The 23,510-nt window shown below is 36.5% G+C and overlaps 1 protein-coding gene across 5 annotated transcripts in view; it reads left to right on the top strand.

Moving 5' to 3' along the window:
• CDKAL1 (CDK5 regulatory subunit associated protein 1 like 1) overlaps positions 1-23,510 on the top strand; it is a 636,452-nt gene that overhangs the window by 369,596 nt on the left and 243,346 nt on the right. For all 5 annotated transcript variants that reach the window (XM_055322912.1, XM_055322911.1, XM_055322910.1 and 2 more), the window contains one exon: positions 21,588-21,754. In XM_055322912.1, the coding sequence (XP_055178887.1) occupies positions 21,588-21,754 (167 nt within the window). The remainder of the gene's footprint in view (positions 1-21,587; positions 21,755-23,510) is intronic.

The following is a 23,510-nucleotide window of genomic DNA, read 5'->3' as shown; positions in this document are numbered from 1 at the left end:
TCCCATTTTAAAACTGTTTGCAAGGGCACTGAAGAATGGTGAACAAAAACATTTACAGTTGTATTGCCTATTAATAATTCAGTAGGAGTACACCATTTTTGCATTAATATTACCTTTTCATTGATTTTTAACCAGTAGCCGAAGTAAAGAGAAAAATCAAATTTTCAACCTGTGTTGGATCGGAAGATATATCCTAGACTCTGGAGTCCTAAAACTTGGAAGCTACATTGGAAATCATATCCTAGGTGTCCTGAAGGAGAGATGTTTTTGTTTTCTTTCCTGATTGCCGTTTGACTTGATAACTAATAAGCCTGAATCTAGAAACAATTAGCAATTTTTCCCCTCAGAATGGTATCTTCTAGTTAAACTTAGAAGAACTATATATACATCTTTAGTTACATTATCTTCGATAGTCATCATAAAAGCTACTCTCTTAAATAAATAGTACTCTCTTTTCCTGAATATAAAAATAAATCTGCGAATTTTTATTTTATTTTTGTTTTATTAAAGATTTTATTTATTTATTCATGAGAGACACAGAGGGTGAGAGAGGCAGACACACAGGCAGAGGGAAAAACAGGCTCCATGCAGGGAGCCGGATGTGGGACTCAATCCCAAGACTCCAGCATCATGCCCTGAGCCGAAGGCAGGTGCTAAACCGCTGAGCCACCCAGGGATCCCCTGCAAAATTTTATTAAATTCCTGGAAGATCAATTATTAATCTTCATTGTATCATTTGACTATTGAGAGTTGAGATGCTTCTTTTCTAACCGACTGGTTTGTTTGTTTTTTGCTTATTTTTGTAGCAGGCATAGCATGGGCTGATTCACTGTTTTTATTTTTAATTTTTGGGGCAGACACCAACCTTGAAGTTCTGCCCCTATTTCCACCTCAGAGGTCAGTGGCAGGTGTTCTCCCCCACTGGTAGACAGACCATGGAAGGCCCCTGCACATCATCCAAGAACCAATTCATGTCATTGTTTACTCTTCAGACTTGAAGAATATAAGGAAAAAGGGCTTAGATTTGACATGTTTTTTTTTTTTTCAGGGTGCCAGTTCCTGGTTTATGATTTTAGCACTTGTTTAAATACTATGAAACAGTATTTTCTTTTTTCCTTTTAATTTTGACTCATCATCATAAAGTTGATTTAGAAAAAAATTTCTATATCGAGTTAATTTGGATTTTCTAAATCAAAAGTGCAAGTGATTTCTGGACTTCTTTCTTGACAAAAAGTGCCTAGAAAAGCTGCATTGAAACAACAAATCTAATTTTAAAAAACTTAATGAGTTAAAAAGCAGAGTCAAACCAAACTAATGAAAGCTATTTAGAAGTCAGTTGAAGTGGCTTTAAGCATTTATTTCATTGCTTTTTTAACTCCTTGACTGTTAACACTATAAATGTGAATCTGAGAAAAATTAACTTGTTTTTGAACTCTATAAAAAGTATTTTTTCTTTTAATTAACTTTATTGTTTTTAAAGCCCTGTATCAAGCTCTATTTCTGTGCTTGGGTAGTTCCCATTTGCAAATAGGGCAATTTCTGCATATAGGTCTGAACAGGCTATACCACAATTATCCTTTTTATTGTAACTTTACTGTCAAAGAAGTAGTTTTCTTCTCCAAATGGAAATTCCAGAGTAACTCAAATGTCTTAGTAAACATATTGTCATTTCCAATTTCCAAAGGCAATAGCCTCTGGTCCAGCAACCAAAACCTGTGTTGAGACCTGAAATGGATCCATATCCCCTCATTACTGGGGTACCTCACATAATAATAACAGTTGCTAGAATTTGTTGTTCACTCTGTGCCTGGTGAATGGGAATTATTCTGTATGGATTATCTCATTTAATCTTTATATCAACCCTGTGAGGTGTGCGTATAATTTTCTTCATCTCACAGCTGAGGAAATCTAAGCTCCGAGACATGTAGTTAATTAACTTACCCAAGGCTACCTAGCTAGTAAACAGTAGAGCTAGAATTCTAACCCAGGCTGACTCTAAAGCTTACTGTAACATGAGTCACTGTGCTATACCGATACATAGGGATATATATTTATTGAGATATATGTAATGCTTCTCTAGTTCTAACTCATTTTTTAAAAAAGATTTATCAGAGAGAGAGAAAGCAGGAAGAGGCGGAGGGGGAAAGAATCTCAAGCAGACCCACTCCTGAGCAAGGAGCTCCACGATATCATGACCAAGAGCCAGATGCTCAAGATCTGAGCCACCCAGGTGTCTCCCCCCAACCCCTCTCCCCCACCCCATTAAAGCTCATTTCGAAACCACTTTAGCTTTAACTACTGTGTACAGCTTCATTTGAAGTTCACAAATAAAGGAGTAAAAATTCACAGTCTTTGGGGATTGATTTTACAGTATAGATTGTCTCCATGTATTTAATAGTCATCTCAAACATTGAGTTCTTTCTCCGTGCTTCAGTACTCACTCACATTAACCATAGAATCTTCTCTCACTGTGTCATGTATGTAGCTCTTCCAGTTCTGTGCTTCTTTCAACTGTTATTGAATGCATGGGAACACACAGACCATTTGCAGGTTCTTTTTAAGAATCTAGAGCCTGGGTCACCGGGGGGCCTAATCCATTGAGTGTCCAGCTCCTGATTTCCGCTCAGGTCATAATCCTCCGGGTCCTGAGATTGAGCCCCGCATTAGCTTCTGAGCTCAGTGCAGATTCCCCCCACTTGCATGTTCTGTCTCTCAAATAAGTAAATAAAAGCTTTTTAAAAAATCTGTAGCTTGTACTCCTTTTGGGGATTAATAATTGGAAGTATGAAATCATAGTGTGAGTGTTAACTAAATTCAAGGAGGGAGTTTTAAAAGTCTTGTAAAGGTGGTGTGGAATCTTTTTTTTTTCTAAGATTGTGTAACTAAATATATTTACGTTGTTGCTGTATACTCTTATGAGCCCTAACCTCGAATTTCTCTAAGTGTGGTATCAGGATTGCCAGGGTACATAGTCTTGGACATCTCAGACATCTCAGACCTACTTCATTAGAATCTTGCCCACCGTTCTCCCTTGAATTTTTAACATGCCTTTGGGGATTCTTAAACACAGTAATATTAGAGACCTATTTTCTTGTCAATTTTGTTTGTATTTAAGCAGAAGCTGAAGAAACTCTGGTTTGGGTGAAAATGAAATTGCAGAGGGATTCCCGGTGCCTTGTGAGCCCTAAAAGAAGCCTCCATAGATTGTAAATTGAGTTGATGAAACGCCATCCTTAACAAACGAGAGTTTTTCAGTGGCTCTAAGTAGAATGAGCCTGGATTCCCCTAACTCCAAATTCCAATCTTGAGGACTCTCACTTCTTTGAGAACCTAATTTCCGTACCAATACTAATAATGTTCCCTTAAAAGTGATGGGAGAGTATTTTTACTTAATTCCAAAGAGACCACTTCTTCTGATGAATTCTTGTGATCTTTTTAGAAGCTCCTCTTAGGGGAACCCAGCCAACAGTGTTAACTTTTATTATATATACAGTTGCTATGAGCCAGACCCTCTACTAGATATTTTTTGTTACTGGATTCAAATTATTATTGAATTTAACAGTTATGTGAAAGGGTTATTATTTATCCTAGGATCAACTTGCCCAAAGACATTGAGTCAGAGGAGGGAGGAATCAAACCTTTGTTGGCTGAATTCAAAACTGTATAAATGGAAGACCATACTTCCCACACTAAATCACAAAAAAAATCCATCCCGTGAAGCTACCATCTTTCCAAACTTATAATTAGCAGAGTAGCACTGATTGAAAGGACTTTCTTCATTTATACTGAAAGAGGGTCTTCTCCTTTCTGCACTTACATATTGACCTTACCCAGGAGAATATAGTACCATTTGCCTTTGGGCAATAAGATAATTGTTTGGTCTTTCCTTCTGGCTCTTAGAGGATTAGAATAAACAAAGGTGATGTTTATGTCAACAATATTATTTAGCCAAAAGGTGACACTGTCAGTGTGAAGGAACCTTGATGCTAGTTGACTCTAAGAAAGTGATGAGATATTTATGAACTAAAACTGGAGACTCAAAATTAAGAATGCCTCTGTAACTGTAACTTTAGCACATTTGCCTGAATGTTATAATGTATTCACTGTAAAGTCTAGAAGCCTTATAAATATATGACTGGCAGTTGCCTCAGGCAGAAATCTTTTACTGATGCAATGAGATAAAAGTAATTAAGCTACATGTAGACTGATGGGTAATTAAATCCATGTGAAGCATTTTGTAACTAATTGCTATGTTCTAATCACAGATTGCTTTCTATTTGTCAAGGTAAGTGTATATAATTACACAGACCTTATTTTCTTTAATCTGAAATCATCCCAGTTGGGTGAATATTTTTAAGCACTCTGAGTCTTAGAATATTTGGTACATTTCTTGCATAAAGGTTATTTGCATATTTTATAATTTGAGGGCCTTTTATAGTAAAATAGCTTTTAGTGTCACAGCAATTCTGTGGTCAGTAACAATTTCTACAATCTAGATTCATTGTTCAATTTTTAATATATTTTTTTAATAGTAGGCCAGTTTGTTATTTACTGAATGCCAGTAATGTTCAGGGCATTATATGTACTGTGATACTAATCACAGTATTTTGAAAAGACCAAGGATCAATAAATGGATTTAAAATAGAATATTTCAAATGACTCTGGTAAAAGAAATAAGTAACTTTGGGGGTGGGAGAGTCTCTGTATGGGAAAGCAGCACGGGCTGATAGGACTGTAAACTACTCGGCACATCATAGAACAGGTATCATGAGGCCATTCCTGAAATCAGGCCTGAAGGGGATTTCATCTCTTGTGGGAGAATTTTGGATGTAGATACCTACTCAAACCTTGTTGTTGTTTTAATACAAGTTGCCTTTGCTGCTGCATGACACTAGACAGTGTGCTTATGGGACACAGGACCTGTGTCTTAATCATCCTTGTATTTTAGGTATGGTGCCTGGCAAATGGATCTCACTCGGTTAACATTTGTAGAATTATTATGAGTACTGTATTGGCTGAGAGGAAATCCATAATCATTTTTTACCTTCTCTACTTGAATAGATCTTTAAGGTATAAAGTCATTGCATTAAAAACAAACAAACAAACAAACAAACCTGTATTTAATTCACTTTTTATATGTACTTTTTATTAGATTAACTGTATGACATCTTTTTTTTTTTTGCTAATGACTTTTAATAGCCTTGTGATTTGTAATGAATATTCTTTACCTTTAGTCTTCTCTAAGTGACAACTATTATGAGAAGTATGGTTTCCAAAGGCTACATTGTATTTGTTGGTTTGTTTGTTTTTACATTATATTTGTTAGAGCCAGACCCTTTCCCCCCTAGTTCATCCTTCTGTCTTTCCTCCAGCTGTTAAAGCTGTCCTATATGGTTTGCATACTCCTGTATGGAATCTTTAAGCTGTGCACCAGACCTTCTTCCTTACGCTCTAACCTGGAAGAGCTTGTTGGCAACCTGCCAGTGATTTGATTCTTTTTCAGCTACAAATGCCATGTTGATTACTTTATACCAGTGTACCTCATCACATAGTTTCTTTTTGCATTAGTGCATGTATATGTCTCACAATAAATATAGGTGTAATATGTCTTATCTTCGTTTTGTCTGAGTTTCATACCTCAAGAGTATAGAATATTCTTTGCCATTGCTAAGGTTTTTCATATATAGGCTTTTGTCTTGGTAACCAATTCTTTGCCTAAATGTTCTTCCTTTTTAACTTTTACTTTGAAATACAGACTTATGAGTGTTGCAGATCAGTACAGAGAGTTAGCATTTACCCTCATCCACTGTGCTCAAATGTGAATTATCTTCCATGACCCTCGTACAGTGATCAATACCAGGAGACTAACATTGATAAAGTACTGCTGTGTAATCTGCAGATGCTATTCAAATGTTACCCCATTGTCCCACTAAATTCCTTTTTCTTGTCCAGCATCCAGTTGAAGACCATCTGATGTGTAGTTATACTATGTTCCCTAGTCTCGCAGCCTGCCATCTGGGTCTACCTTGTCCTTCTTGGTCTTTCATAGCACTGATATTTTTGAACGGTGTGTACTAGCCATTTATTTTACAGAACCTCTCTCAATTTGAGTTTGTGTGATACTTTTGCATGATTAAATTCAGATTATGTATTTTTGGCAAGAGTACCACTGAACTGATGATGTTGGGCACTCTTCAGGTCATCCAAGTACATCATGTTGAGATGCCTCATTACAGGTGGGGTTAATTTTTATCACTCAGTTAAGATGTTGTCTGTCACATTTCTCCCCTATGAAGTTCATTATTTTTCTCAGTAAGTACCTTACAGAGATAAACTTCAAGACTATGTATGCAGTTACCTTAGTTTCTCTTCAACTAATGCCAACCAACTTTAACATGCATTGATGATTATTGCCTCCAATGATTATTGCTGTGTTGTTTGCCAAATGGTGACTTTCCTATCTTTCCTCTTATATTTAGTAATTGGAATTATATTATCAGGAAGATCTATGCTTTTTCCTTTATTTATTTATGTAAGTGTGGACTCATAGATATTTATTCTGTGCTTCAAATTCCATTACTATCATTATTTATATTATTGCTCAAATTGTCCCAGATTGGCCATTTGGCAGTGTCTCAGACAGAGTGCTCTGTTGCAGGAGATACATCAGTGAACAAAACAGATGAAAATCAGTCTTATTGTAGCTTTCATTCTAGTTGGCAGTGAGGGGGAGAGACAATATACAATAAACATAATTAGAAATAAATTATATAGTATGTTAGAACGAGATACTTCTCTCCTTTTGCCTGCTCTGCCTTCCTGCTATATTCACTGAGAAATTTTCTCTGCATGGATACTGTTGGACATCTTTAAAATAAATAGTGAATGAAAGAGACCCTCTCAGGAACCTCACCTTCATCCATAACCAGCTGAAGTCACATGAAGCAACACAAAAGAATGAGGGAATTTCCAACTGAGAATAATTTCTTTTTCACAAGGGTTTTGTAGAATATTTAAATGAACTCAGGTTTGAAGTATAAAAATGGTGTTTCCTGGAAGAGGTTGTCAAACTTGGTAGAGGTAAATTAAAGCATTTAAAAAACTTAACCAATATCTCTTTAAAAATAACAATAATTTTGCTGTAATGGGCTGAATTTGAGCCAGTGCAATTACCGCAAGTACTCTGTTTTCTTTTTAAATCATTTCTCCCTAGTTAGACAATACCACAGTAAGACGTTGTGGGAATAGAGGGAAACGTGGAGAGTTTCCTTGTAACGGTTTCATGGAAGGCTACTGGAGTGTAGTAAATATTAGCTTTTATTAAATTGGTATGAGTGATTTGGTGATGATATTAACACTTTTTCTCAGAGGAAAGAGTTGTGTAAATCAGACTTGGAAATTACAAGCTTTTCAAAAGTTTCCTATTCAATTCATGTCCTGATTAACAATAGATGAGTCACATATCTTACCCATTTTCTTCATTTGTTTTTCTCTAAAGTTATAAGATAAATAATGGTTTACAATTGGAGGCAATTTGTAGATCTTTGAATGTATCATGATTGGGAATGCTATATGCAGTAAAAACTATATTATTGAATATATATTTTGGTGGTGAGAATTATTCCACTCAGTGTGGAGCCCAGTGAGGGGCTTGAACTCAGGATCCTGAGATCAAGATGTGAGCTGAGATCAGGAGTCAGACAATTAACTAACAGACTTGCCCAGGCACCCCAAGTATAGTTTTAAATAGACTAATGATCTTGGTATTGGTCTTGATATTGTGAACTATATAAAATGTACAAGTCAAAGATGACTTAAACATAATAACACAAAATGGTAGAATTGAGAGCTTAATAGCATATTTTATTTATTTATCCTAATATTTGGAGTTTTCATAAAATACAGCAACACAATCAAAGAGATAGAAACAAGCATAAGTAAATGAAACATAAAATATATAACGTATAACATCTTATATCTATCAGGTATTCAACTGAAGAATTTTTAGTTTTGATTATTTAGAAGAAAGTATAATTTATTAATAAAGTTCATATTCTTTCATTTCTGCATTGTAGACAATTCTATTGTCTATATAACAGTGCTGTCCAATCAAAATGTAATGTGAGCCATGTATATAATTTAAAGCTTTCTAGTAGCCATGTTAGAAAAGTAGAAAGATACAGGTAAATTTAGAAGATACTTTAATTAATCCAGTGTATGCATATGCAATTATTTCAACTTATAATGAATATAAAAATTCTTTATATTTACATTCCTTTTTCACAGAATCTTCAGCAATTGTATACATACAGCAAGGGTCAGTCTTGGACTAATTATATTTTGAGCTCTCAATAGCCACAGTTGGCTGATGGCTACCATAGTAGATAGTGCAGGCTTATACTCTTAATGCATCTCATTATGTTATTTATGCATTGTTTCAGTTTTCTTCAGTCATTTCTTATTTCTAATGCTACAAAGCTTTCTTTCTTTTGAGATTTTAGTTGATACTTGTCACGTTGCCATAATTATAGTCAAAGTTGTATAGAGGTTGTCTTTCAGTCACTTAATTGGCATAAAAAATATTACATTCGAGTTGCTTCCTTGGAAGTTAAGAGATTAATTCTTATCCATGTTCTGCTACTAGTTATTATATAACTTTGGGCAAGTCCACTTCATCTTTCTGATCTTCAGAGTCTTTGTTTATAAAGTGAAATTGATAAAGTCTTGCATTTTCTAACTAGACAACTATGATTTTTACAATTATCTTTGTTTGTTATTCAAATACATTGATTAATTATCCTACTATGTATTGTGCTAGGCATAGTATCCAAAACAGAAAAGATCTAATGGGATCTGTTTTTAGTGAATTATGGTGAGTGGCCAGTTGATAGATAATGAAGAGAAAAACTGACCTTAATTCACTCTCAAGTATAGAATTATTAAAGTCTTAATATCATACCTGGATACAAATTGGAGAGCCCTGAATGGAATAACTGGGGCAAGGGAAAACGATGAGGTCATTGGAGCTATTGGTTTGTTGTTCTCAGTGTCACCAAACAACTGTATTTTATTTTTCTTTGAAAAGTGGAATTACTGATGGTAAGAAATTAACATTGTTTTACCCCTGTGTGGTAGTTATTTTTAAATGGCATTCACATTTTTCCCTTTGGCTATAGGAGAGTTAACATTCTATTTTTAAATACTGAATATTAGCTGTCTAGATTAGCCTCACATAGCAGAATTTAATAAAGGTCATTGCACTTAATTATGCTTATAGAACTACTTAAATTAAAAAGCCTTGACTTCATTGGTTGATTTGGCTTCTTTCAAGTGGTTTATGAATTAGAGAAATATTTACTAATATTTATTGAGTTACAGGGACTATTACTTGTCATTCACATTTTAAAGTATTAAACATTTCCAAAATAGAGAAAAATAACATAATTAGTTAGAAGTTGAGACAGTTAAAAAATTACTAGCTGTAGCAGATTTTAACATTTTATCATATTCAATTCAGACTTTTAAAAAAATAATTAAAGATAATATTGAAGCCTCCTGTGTGTATCTTTCCATGATTCCATCAATAGTTCATTATAATTCCCATCAGTTTTTCTTTCTTCTTTTCCTATCTTCTTCTGGATTGAGTATTGTGATCCCATTTTATCTCCACTAATGCCTTGTAAGATACACCTCTGACTGATTGTGGGTTGCTCAAGGGTTCAAATATACATATTTAACTTATCACAGTCAACCTTTACATAATATGACACTCTCATTTAGAGCATAAGAGCCTTATAATAATTGTATACTTCTGTTTCTTCCTTCCATTTTTTTGTATTATTCTTTTTTTTTTTTGCATATAGACTCAACAATGTATTTTTGCTTTAAACAGTCAAATATATCTTGAACTGATAAAAAGTGAGAAAAATAGCTTTTATGTATACTCTCAGATTTACCAGTTTCTGGTACTGTTCTTTCCTTTGTGTATGTTCTGGTGCTTCTCTTTCCATCTGGAATTGTTTCTTTTCTGCTTAAAGATCTTTTTTTTTTTTTTTTTTTTCTGGGTGCCTGGGTAGCTCAGTGGTTGAGCGTCTACCTTTGGCTCAGGTCGTGATCCTGGGGTCTGGGGATCGAGTCCTGCATCAGGCTCTTAGTGAGGAACCTGCCTCTTCCTCTGACTGTGTATCTGCCTCTCTCTCTCTCCCTCCCCCCCCCCCCGTCTCTCATGAATAAATAAACAAAATCTTTTAAAAAAAAGATTTTTTTCTTACTCTTTAGACTAATGGTCTGCTGGCAATGAATTCTCTCAACTTTATTTGTCTGCAGTCTTTATTTTGCCCTCATACTAATAGGTATTTTTAAATTTTCATTAAACACAAAATACTAGGGCAGTTTTTCAGTGTTTTGAGGCTATCTCTCCATCACATTCTGGTTTGCACAGTTGCTGACAAGAAGTTTTATTGTCATGTATTTGTGCCTGTGCCTGTGCATGTCTTCCTCACCCCCTTCACTCCCAGCTTTTATATTTTTCTCTTCATTACTCTTTTTTTAAAAAAAGCAATTTGTTTATAATACACTAGTGTGCTTCTCTTTATTTTTCTGAAGTTGATTGAACTTCTTGAATTTGTGGTCTATACTTTTACACAAATTTAGAAATCATTCAGCCATTATTTCAGGGAATCTAATTATGCATGTGTTATTTGGTTTGGTGGTGTTCTGCTCTGTTCATTCTTATTCTCTGTTCTTTCTCTCGCTTCATTTTGGATAGTTTATGTCACTAGGTCTTCAACTTCATCTCTAGAGGTTTCAATAAGGTCTTTTTCTAATACCTTCTATTTCTTTTCTCATCATATTCATATTTTCTGAGTACATGGACCACATTTACAATAGCTTTTTTAGTGTCCTTGTCTGCTAATTTCATCATTTCTGTCATTCATGACTCTTTTCCTATTGATTGGTGTTTCTCCTGATTATAGTCAGTATTTCCTTTCCTGTCTACATGCCTGATAATTTTTGTTTGGATGCTAGGCATTTTATTTGTATTTTTTTTAAAAAATTATTTATTCATGAGTGACACAGAGAGAGGCAGAGGTGCAGGCAGAGGGAGAAGCAGACTCCATGCAGGGAGCCCAATGTGGGACCCGATCCTGGGTCTCCAGGATCACGCCCCGGGCCGAAGGCAGCACCAAACCGCTGAGCCACCTGGGCTGCCCTGCTAGGCATTTTAAATTTCATGTTGTTAAACATTGGATTTTGTTGTTTTCCTTTAAAGGGTTTTGGACTTTGTTCTTTCATGGAGTTAAGTTACATGAAATTATGTTGATCTTTTGAGGCTTTCTTTTAAGGTCTGTTAGTATAGGTCTAGAGCAGGTTTTAGTTTAACACAAATTTTTCTCAAACATTAAGGCAAATAGCCTTTTAAGGACTCCATCCAGTCAGATGTGTACTCTAAGATCTTTCTGTTGGCTTATAGGAACACAAATCATCCTTGGTCCTGCATGACTTCTAGTACTTGTGTGGCCTACTGCTTTGCTGTGATTCTTTCCCCAGCCTTGGGATTTAGTTTCCTCTTGTGCATGTCCAGATAATACTCAGACACACTAACTTCAGGGAAGCCCTCTGCTGATCTTTGGAGCTCCATCTCTGTGCAACTCTTTTGTCTGTAATATTTAAACCTGTGTACAACTGTAGCTTTCTGAGTTTCAGTCTCTTTTCAGCTAGCAAGATCATTGGGCTCTGTTTGCTTTTCCCTTTTCTGCACCGTGGCCTAGAAAAATGCCTTCAGGAAATAGGATGGGTAATCATAGGACTCACCTTGTTAGCTTCTTTCAAAAATCACAGTCCTGCACTGCCTGTTATTACTTGTCTGATGATTCTTATTTCATACACATTGTCAAATTTCCTAGCTGTTTATAGTATTGTGGCAGTTCCTATCACAGTTAATCCTTCACATATAGAAATAGTCCTCACTGTATTTCCTTTTAATAAAAAATTTTGTGTTGTCATCAGGATGACCAGAGTCCACAATTTATACCAGGTATTATACATTCCTCCACTGAAATACCCATTGGTAGAAATAATTTTGACTAACATAGCTTGGTCAAATTATAGAGATGGTTATTGATATATATTAAGGTTATATATTATTTTACTATAATAGATGATAAAATCACCATTTATTAAATGTTTGTAGTGCTTTCTTAATAGAAATTCTAAATTGAAGAGGTAGCTGATCATTTTAAATCTTTGATATGTGGGGTATCTATCAGACCTTCCTATTCTGATGGTTCTTTTTTCCTTAAGGCACAACTACCAGCATGTCTGTAGAACTTCCAAATGTTTAACTATTTTTTTTTGTCTTAGAGTTGGACCTTATTCTTTTATTATATAGGAACAGTGATCACCACCCCACCCCTACCCCTTTTTTTACTTTTTATTCACCAGGGAAAAAAAATATTCAGATCTCAATTACATCAAACCTAGAAAGGACACATTTAAACACAAGAATATTTTAACCCACTTTTTGGTCAGTTGCCAAAGTGTAGTAGCTAAAAAAGAGCCAAACTGACCTGAATTATGCTATTTATCAGTATAATTACTTGGTGTGTGGGTAATCGATTCTTGAGGGTGAGCCTATTTTTTTTTAATGAAGGAAAAATTCATTTTTCCTTTACTTTTCCTGCCTCGTAAGAAAGGATTGTATTTTATGTATTCTTATTTGTCCTTCCTTCTGAAATTGTAGTAGTGGTTCAAACTCTGAAGACTGTCTAAGTTTGTAGCAAATGTTGTTTGGTGGACGTCAACTTAAATGTTGTGAAATGAGAAGCTGGGGACTCCTTAGTAATATATAGGCCCTGTAGAAGGGAGAAAAACAAGACAAGAAATAAAAGACTGGCACCACCTCCTTTTCCTCTGGGTGCTACCAACTAAATGGCATAAATATGTTACTGGTCTCAGACTCCTTTTAATTGTTTCTATTTAATTTTGTGAGTCTGATTTCAGGCATTTTGGTCCAGTATGATAAATTCTCCCTCCAAAAAAAGAGTGAGAATTTCTTTTAGCCAGACTGGACATTGACATTATCTGTTACTCCTTTTCCTGTTTCTTCTTAGATACCAAATATAGTGAATTTGAGAATTCTGAAATGGCACCGAATATTCATGAGCTTAAACACGAAAATATCTTAAAACATGGAGTTATTGAGAGCTTTCACTAGCAAGTATAATATACAACTTGCATATTCATTGCCTATGACAGTGAATAGGTTATCAACATGTAATGTTTGTTCCTTTAGCTCTGCTCTATGAGCTTAAACCTCTTAACAACTTACACCACCACTGGCTCCCATCTTATAATTCTTTTTCACCACAAATACCTCTCTTCCACCACTTCACCCCACCCACACTGACCTCCTTGTGGTTGCTTGGGAACAATAAACATGCTGATGCTGGATCTTATATTCCCTCTGCTGCAAGCATTCTTCCTTCAGCTGAATGCACATGGTGTACTTACTGCCTTGGTTCATTCAGGTTTCATGTCATCCTAAGTCTTCCTCGACTACTTCTTGTCAAAAACAACAGCGTCCTGACCCAACCACTTTATCACTCATTCTTTATCCTACTTTTAAACATTTTAGAGCACTTACTTATACCTGATAATATGTTATTCATCTTTTATTTTATTGTATCTCTCATGTGAACAAATTTCATTAAGATCTTACACAGTTGGGCACCTGGGTGGCTCAGTGGTTGAGCATCTACCTTTGGCTCAGGTCATGATCCTGGGGTCTTGGGATCAAGGACTCCCCACAGGGAGCCTGCCTCCCTCTGCCTTTGTCTCTGCTGCTTTCTGTACATCTGTCATGAATAAATAAATAAAATATTTTTTTTAAAAAAACAAGATCTTATACAATGTCCAGCACATTATACTACTCAACAAATACTTGCTAGATGAAGATTGAGCAATGAATAAATGAATGGACAGTGTTTTATTTGTATTAGGACACCTAAACTATCAACCTAGTATACCTCCAAAATGGATAGAAGAATGTGATAGAAAATAGAAAGCTGTGTCTGCTGTTTAAGTACCTGAAATTACTCATTTATAAGTTTGATATCCAAAGTCCAATTTCCCCATGTTAACTACAGAATTTCAGGTCCTGTTTGACTGTATAGGTGAACTACAGAATTTCAGGTCCTGTTTGACTGTATAGGTGAACTACAGAATTTCAGGTCTGTGGTGGAGTTCACATTTGAGAAAGACCTTTAGGATCATAAAATATCAGTCATAAAAATATTCTGCCCTTTTAAAATTTAAGTTTTGGGGATGCCTGGGTGGCTCAGCAGTTGAGCGTCTCCCTTCGGCTCAGGGCTCAATCCTGGGATCTGGCATCAAGTCCGGCATCGGACTCCCTGTAGGGAGCCTGCTTCTCCCTCTGCTGGTCTCTGCCTCACTCTGTGTGTATGTGTCTCATGAATAAATAAATAAATCTTTTACAAATAAATAAATAAGTAAAATTTAAGTTCTGTTTGTCCTTCGTTCTGTGGATTCATTCACCCAAATAATGCAAAATGGTTTGCTTCACACTCTAACCTATTCTTTAACTAGGTCTTGAAATCTAGAGGAATTTTTACCCGTCACCACTATCATTTGATACTAATTCCTTTCTGAGCACAAGATACTGTGTTGTAGGCATCATGTTCTTCTTTTCCTCTTCTTACTTCCCTTTATATCTGTGTTGTTGGGACATCTTGTTGTTTTAAAGACCATATATAACCTCTCTCCTTGTATCCCTCTAAAATACCATTCATCGACACTGATGTCTGTATCCTCTCTAGGAGTATTAGAAAAGCCCATATATGGGATAAAACACACTGTTTTATGGATTTTATAGGATTAAGAGGATAAACTTAATCTGCCTCATTGAGGCTTATTGCTGATTTTGGAGGCTGGGGAGTCAGATGCCTGGTTTTCCGTAAGTGTGTCATCCTTTTGTGGTGTTTAGTTTGTTTTTAACTTTCCATTATTTCCAGATTCTTGTAGGAGTATGAAAATAAACAGTATTCTTTCTGATTATGACCTTTCAAAAGAAATAAATTAAACAGGTTGCTTTTGCTTAGTGACAACACAATCAATTTATGTCAACAACTTTTTTTCTGTGTAGCACTGCAAATACTGTTAACTCTTCCTATTAAAGCAATAAAAAAGATAATTTTAAAGTTTAATTGTTTCATGGATAATTGATATATCTGAACTTACCTGTAAGTGGAAAATCATATTTTTAAGTAAAAAAAAAAAAAAACAAAAACGAAAACAGTTTGTATTCACTTGCTGTGCTGTCCAGCTATCACTATAGATAATAGGCAAGACAATCTTCTGTAGAGTTTAAGAGGCCATGCAACACACTTGGCCACATTCAAGCTGCATTTCCATATTGTCTAAAGGAAATTTAATTTGGTATTTCCTCACTGCCTAATACAGAACCTAGTGTACTCCTGTGCACACACCCTATGTACTATGTATGTAGATGGAACCAGAATTTATTGAGTGTTTCCTATGTGCTATATGCAATGTAGTAGGTCCTAGGCATATATATATTAGCAAGGTTTTGTCAGGCACCTCTGCCGGTCGATGCTTACGTCCTATCAGAGGAAAGAAACAAACCACTAAGTATAATGCACTGTGATACAAAATTTTGCACAAGATGCTTGGGAGCACAGGAGAACATCTGAATTAGTTTGGGTGGTCAAGAAAATTTCCCATAAGATTATATTCATTATGCAAAGACGAGTGGAAGACATTTTAGAAAGAGGGAACAGCATATGCTAAAGCACAGAGGCCCGAGATGCAGGACTTGTACAAAGAAATACAAGTAATTCAGTTTTTTTTTAATGAACAAGCTTTTAATATAGCTCAGTTATGTAAAATACTGTACACTGTAAAAGGTCTAGAAAACTAGACCTTCAAGCCATTATTTTTTTTAAGATTTTATTTATTTATTCATGAGAAACGCAGAGAGAGAGAGAGAGGGGCAGAGACGCAGCCAGAGGGAGAAGCAGGCAGAGAGAGAAGCAGGCTTCCATGCTGGGAGCCCGACGTGGGACTCGGGACTCGATCCTGGGTCTCCAGGAACAACGCCCTGGGCTGAAGGCAGGCGCTAAACCGCTGAGCTACCCGGGCTGCCCTCAAATCATGTTTTGAAAAAGCCATTAAGCTTAATTGAAAACCCAAGTGTAGAGTACAAAACAGCAGCAAGGGCCATGGTGATCCCACGGCATCTAGCTCCCAAGTCTTTCATGCAGGGCTATAGCCATAGTCAGTGGAGATGTCACACTGATGTGTTGTGTGGACACAGGCATGTCCAACCCAGGGATGGGGGTGCTGCATTGGGTCCCGTTGTCACCGGGGGATCCTTGAACTGGAACTGGAATACAGTGAGAGTGTTGTCTGATGTTGGCTTTGCCAAGAGTAGTGATTATATTGTGATTATGAGGGAGAACGTTCTTGGCCTTAGAAGGTACATGCTGACATATTCAGATCTGAAGTGCCACATTGTCTGCAACTAATTTTCAAGGAAAAACCAAACAAATAAAAAAAATCATATGTGTTTGTCCATTTGGAGAGAGAGCAAGCAAAAGGGTGGGTAAAGAGAGAGAGCTCACAAATGTGGCAAAATTTTGTTGGGGAGTCTGAGTGAAGAAGGTATGGGCATTAGGTGTACAACTCTGGAAACTTTTTTGTAAATGAAACATTGTTCAAAGTAAAAAGAAAAAAAAAACACCTTCATGTCTCTGATAACTGTTGTTAGCTCCCAAAAGTAGTATAAACAATGATATAGTTGAAGAATTAAGTAATTAATACTTGTCTTTGATGGTGGCCTATTAATTGGGTCCTTATTAGTGGTGCATATCGTTATTCTATGAAGAATAGCCGTGATTGGTCCTGTTATGATAGTATCCTTAATAATATTGTCATTTCAGGTTTTTTTTTAATTGGAAAAAGTTTTTTATAAAACTCTTGAGCATCCAATGATAGGATTAGAAGGGTCCAAAGAAGTTATATTGTCTAATTCACTATTAAGTGGATAGACTAACTAGATGGAGAGCTATGTATATTATTACTTAAAAACATCACCATTGAAGAAGTTTCTGTTACTCTTCAAATGCCTAATCAGAGGGTCATATTTATTTGTGAATTTTCTAAGTTTTTTTTTAAGAAAAAAGAACCCATAAAATATCTAATTAATATTCCCTTGTCACCCTTAAAAGAGAGCATCAGGAATGAAAAGCAGAGAATTGAATGCATATTAAATAAATACAATATAATGCATGTTTAATTCATATTCCTTCTTGGCCTTTGAGGGAAATGGAGATTGAATGCCAGAATTGGGGAAGGAAGAGGGGATGGGCCCCAGAGAAGGAAGGGAAGACAAGGCTAATGATGGGGAAACAAGACAGCAGGAGAAGGGGAGAATAAGCATGTTCTGAGGAAGAAAGACCTAGCAGATTTTGAGGTGCCTTTTTTTTTTAATTCTATGTCACAGATAAAGATTTTCTGGCTGTCTGGTGCTCCTTAACTTCCGATCCCATATAATCATTGTTTACAGTTTCCCTGTTTTTGTAATCCTCACTTCTAGAGACTCTACTCCCAGTGGAATCAGTGAAACACCTTAGTATGGTAGAAATTTTCCAAATGGTAAAAAGGAGGTCTGCTGGAGGGGAAAAAGAAAAAAATTCCTTCTCTGATTAGCTGAAGTCAGTTTTCACCCACATGCTCCGTTTATTACAGTGAAGCCCCCACATAGGACAAGTTACAGTGAGTCATGATTTTTTGAAATTGAGTTTTGGCAAAGTTTGATTTTTCAAAAAGGGATTTTCTTTGTTGTGGGACTCTTTTATTTGAGGATATTATCTTTCTTTTATTGTTAACCTTTTATGTCTTCTCCTTTTTCTGTCCTCTGTCATCTCAGATTACTATGGAGCAGAGATCTGAATCCAGCTGTGGATGTGGTTCTGTTTCAGGGAGAATGTGTGTTTCAGCTTTAGGCTGATCCATAATTACTTGGATAAAATGGTAATGGGGTCTAATAACCAAACTTTTCAAAGGATTTTTCCCTGGCAAGGTGCATTTCATTTCTTCCTAGTGTTTGTTCTTCTTTTCACCGGAACGAATAACAGCAAAAGGATGAGAGATGATCTGATGAACCTAATGCTCATTAGGAAAGGCAACCGGAACAATTTCAGGAACACGAACAAAAACTCAGTTGGATGAACAGTTACAGGAAAAAGTAAAAATCTCTCCTCGAATGCTTATAAAAAACTAATTTCTGCCTCCCACTTTCCCACCTCCTGCCTTTTTTTTTTTTTTTTGCATCCCTGAGAGTTTTTACTGGGCATTCACTCCTCTTATCTCCGCTCTTCCTGCCAGCGTCTCTTTTTTTATTTACGTGCATTTGTTTTCCTGACACATTTTCATCAACGTCCATGTTAGAGTGCAGACTGGGCCTATCTCATGTTGGCTGACATCATCCTTACTTGGAGCCAACCCCGCTCTCCTGACTCTCATTCTGGTTTCCAAGGTTGTGTTCCCCAGTACCCACCCCCTCTGCCTCTGCCACTCCTGCTAGGGACGTCTGTGCAGTTCCCAGGCTGTCTGCTAATGTCCCCCTTGCCAGTGCCTGGATGACAGCCAGAGTTAGCTCCCAGAAGCTTAATGATGAATCCATGTCTGTCATGAGCTGGAATTGATGCAGGGCACATAGTAGGTAGGGGCTTAATAAATGTTTGATAGACCAATAAAGAAATGAATGTGCGAAGGAATATAGCTCATAACTGAAGTCCTTAAGGAATGAAGCTGTTTAGGCAAACCCTTCTGTCCATAAGTATCGCCAATTAAGTGTGCAGCTAGAAGCATGCCCGGGTCTCCATTAGTGATCACAGACTGGAGCATTCACTTTCCCTCGTGAATTCATATGCAAGCTGACCTGATAGGAACTGCTTGCACAGCCAATAATCACAAGACTTCCCGGATTAAAGGATGTCAGGACAGGGTTTCTGCGTTTAACTTCACCTTTATTAGGAAATGGCTTTCTCTGTCCTGACGATTGGAAGGCTCAGAACTCAGTAGAATTCTGGAAATAGAACGCTGCAAAAATCTTACTTTCTCACGTTGATGAAGAGCATCATCAGCTTTGACAAATTCTGGATTGAATTGGCAAGGCACAATTCTCCAAAAGTCCAGGGATTTTCACATTTTGCATATATTCTCTCATTTCATTGTGTTTTAAGCCAGGTTGCTATTATACAGAGCATTTTAGCGGCCTTGATCTTGGAGACATCAAGACCATTATTCCTGTTGTTGCTGATTTAGTGTTACAGCTGCTTCCTCTTTATGTGATTTAATTTGAAGTTTTAGCCCACCAGGGGGCTATTGGTCCCCACCTATGCAGCTTTAAGAGCTGGCTGCTGTTTTCTGCATGGATGTTATTTCCATTCCTATTCATAGTGATTTTTTTCCCCTTTCTATATTCATCGAGCAACAGCAAGGCACTGTTCCAGGAACTCGTTCTCTCTACATAAGGCGTAACATGGAACCATTTGGATGGAAAAATTATAAATTAAAATTATTCTGTTCATTTTAAAATATTCATATTGTGTTGCTCAAGTGCCAGTAACTGGAAAATCATGGATAATGTCCTGTTTTTATAACCTCTTTCAGAGTGTTTTAAAATCTGTATATGTTGTTACTTAGCCATCTCCTTTCCTGGAATGGATTTTGTGATAAGATTAAAAACAAACCAAAAAAAAAAAAAGTTGTAGGAGTCCAGTGTCTGATGGCATATGTAATATTAAAATAAAGATGATACCACTAATTGCCACCCTTCTTTTTAAAATAGAAAAATATTTACTCCATGTACAGAGAATATTTATACATCTGTCAGACTACAAAGGTAACCTATGAACATGGCAGACTGTTTCTTTTGACAAGAAAAGTTTTTATTAAATGATTAAAACTAAGCAAATGTTTATTGGTTTCTGGAACTACATATTTAATTTAAGTAAGGAAAACCCATACATTCATAGCACTACTGATTTGCAAATGCTGAAAACATCTCCAACTTTTTAAATAGAGGTAGGTTTTTTTAATACCTCCTGTTCTCTCTGCTAAGTTATTGATTTTTTAATTTCAGAAAACTAAAATTTTATTTCTATCCTTTATTTTCTGTGTTGTGTGGGTGTGTGTGAGGAGGTGCAGGTCTCAGAAAGATAGACAAATAGGGTAAAGTGAAGCATGTTGTTACATGGTTTGGCTGGTATTTGGTAAAGTAAATATATCTCTTTTTCTAGAGGAAATAATAGTTATTGGAAATCTCAACTTCATGTACATTTTTCCCCCCTCTGTGGAATGCATCAGAGTGAGGATCCTTACTTTTCCTGCTTCTCTTTTCTATAAGTTTTTAAGTTTATATTCACATAAAAGCCATGTGTTTTATTTGTTGTCTCTCTTGACTAGGAATATTTAAATGTATTTTTAAAATTCTTCTCTTCCATCAACTAAAGACAATTTAAAATTTGAAGACTCTTTCTAGAAATGTATACTTTTGGGTCAGGCTGTCATCTTTGTGGGCCTTGCGAGTGTGCTGACATTCTGCTGAAGCAACAAATCACTTTAGCATGAACAAATTTCACAGGGCTGTTTGATTGTTGGTCTTAGCTTTGTGTGAATCATTTGGCCTTTTAAAATAAGCTAATCCTTTAATCGAATATGCTTTCAAAAGGTTCTGAAAACCTGGGTGGCTCTTGCTAACTCTGTTTTATTCAGTTTAAATAGTACTAAGTTATCCAGAAGTATTTCTTTTTGATTTTTGGAAGGATGTTATTGCAGGCCATAATATTTGAAGTCAGGATTCTTTATAATAACAATAACAACAAAACATACATACATCCTCCTGAAGTCTGATTGATGGAAAATAGGATGCAAGCTGTCAGTAAACAGGTTCTTTGACACAAATACTTAGTTTATACAGCAACGGACTTCTGTGAACGCAGCAGTACAGAGCACTCTATTCTTAATTGAATAAAGAAAACAAATTAGAATAGTTACTGCAGGAGAAATGGGTGCCTCATAATTAATAATTTGCAAGTTTAACCTTAACTACACTTGACATTTTTCTTTGGGTTGGTGACAGACTGATTAGTGAGTTAACTCCTGATAGTCCCTATTCTGCAGAGTGACTGTTCCAAGGCTTGTGGTGCTTCATAAAATCGGTATTCACTGTGATGGGATTGTAGCTTTAGTCCTGATCAAAGTGCTGTGGAGGAAGCATGGTTGAACTGATTGGCTGTGAATGTTAATCACTCCATAGGACGCACTGATAATTTACAGCATTGTTGTAACTCTCTGGTGTTCATGAAATGAACTTAATAACCCAGTGCCACCATGGGATAAGCTGCTTTTTCTCTGCAATTGAATACCCAGACTGCCTGCATAATGGTGTTGAGTAATACTGCATTAAAAAGAGTGAGCAGCTGTATGATGAAGGAAACAGCTCTGCAACAGATTTGTTAATTATCTCCTTTGATTCACAGAGGGTGTTTGTGAGATATGGTTGACCAGTGAAGACACAGGGGCTTATGGCAGAGACATTGGCACCAATCTCCCTGCACTGCTGTGGAAACTGGTTGAAGTGATTCCTGAGGGAGCAATGCTAAGGCTTGGCATGACAAATCCACCCTATATTTTAGAGCATCTGGAGGTAAGGAAAAAAGCACCCCATTTCCCTGCTGACACAGATGTGAACCAATCCAGACAATGTGGCAGCCTCAGCATCATCACATGGTTATATTTAAAACCGATTATTTATTTATTTATTTATTATTATTTATTTATTTATTTATTTATTTAGGGTGGTCCCACGTTACCAAGAATTAGTGGAGAATTTCAAATCATCTTCTTTGTCAGTCTGCACATCTTGTTTTTGCTTGCACTCCATTAATTAATGTTGCTTGGATTTTTCAGCACTTGCCATCTTGTCACAGTTCTTTGTTTCTTCTTTGCAGCACCTCAGACTCCCATTGCATAAATTTGCCTCGATTCCTCCACTTACGACCCTGGTCTAGTCTAGTTCACGTGTGCCAAGACATTGCATTAATTTTGCAACCATACGTGAGCATGTTAACTGAACTGCTGTTAGCCCTGTCTGTGAGGATATTGGGCTGCAAGTTTGGGATGTTTCACACCTCCTCCCTTTGTCTGGAGATAGGGGCGAAATGAGATCCAGGAGAGACAGAACTTGGTATTCTTTTCCTTGATTCTCTTGTGGTCACTGTGAAAACAAAGGGGTTGTGGCGATGGGAGATGCCTGGTCTTATTTGTATCCCTTCCCCAGGTCAGCTGCCTCCCCTTAAGGGGCTTACCATGAAACAAGAAAAACAGACACACGTACCAGTGTGATGTGATGACACATGCCACAGTGAATATAAGCAAGAAATCCAGACAGGCGAGCAACCATTTAAGTGAAAAAATGCATGCTGGGATCCATGACTCCTATTTGAGGAATAAAATAATTACATTGGACCTGTAGTCATGGATAAGAAATCTAATAACTGCTGTTGGAAAACCATGTGCAAAGTATAGAAATAAGCTGCTTATGTTTATATCAGTTATGTTCTTTGTAGTCAGTTTGTGCAGGAAAAAAAATTCCAAAATCTAAAAGAGGGTATAGCTGCTAAAATTTAGCGTGCAAATCCCATGAATCATCAACAATGCAAAGATTGTTTCTGCTAATTTGATCAGAAGCCTGTACTTGGAGTTGGGCAGAAAAGCCTCCCTACCATCAGCGATGTATTTTAGAAATTATGAAAACAGATTTGGTAGCAATCTGATTGGTAATTATAAATATACAGTGAAGAGATTGAGCAGTTTCACTTTTCACAGATTCCTTGCCAGATCTTTTTAGTAAAGATCTATGATTGATGAGTTAACTTTGGTACTTTGGACAGTGTGGGACAGTTAAGATTTGCCATTAAAAATTAGTTGCAGGTATGTCTGTTTATACATAATCCTTTGACCCAACACTTGAAAATAGCAAGTGTAAAAATAAAATATTCTAGGGGATCCCTGGGTGGCGCAGTGGTTTGGCGCCTGCCTTTGACCCAGGGCGCGATCCTGGAGACCCGGGATCGAGTCCCACATCGGGCTCCCAATGTATGGAGTCTGCTTCTCCCTCTGCCTGTGTCTCTGCCTCTCTCTCTCTCTCTCTCTCTGTGTGTGTGTGTGACTATCATAAATAAAAAAAAGAAAAAAGAAAAAAAAATATTCTAAGAGCTCTAGTAGTTTTGCTGCGTTTGAAGTAAATGCACAAGGGATGCACCAGGCGATATGCTAGATACGTGGTTTGCAAAAACCTCATCGAGAATCAAGGAAGCCATAGTAGCTAGAATCAGCACAGCTCAAGGTAGGGGGTGAACATAAGGGGGAAAATCATCATAGGCTCTGAGATGACTGAATAA

The sequence above is a fragment of the Nyctereutes procyonoides genome, unplaced genomic scaffold (genome assembly GCF_905146905.1).
Source record: "Nyctereutes procyonoides isolate TBG_1078 unplaced genomic scaffold, NYPRO_anot_genome, whole genome shotgun sequence".
Lineage (NCBI taxonomy): Eukaryota > Metazoa > Chordata > Mammalia > Carnivora > Canidae > Nyctereutes > Nyctereutes procyonoides.
This window is presented reverse-complemented; position numbering and strand designations above follow the sequence as displayed.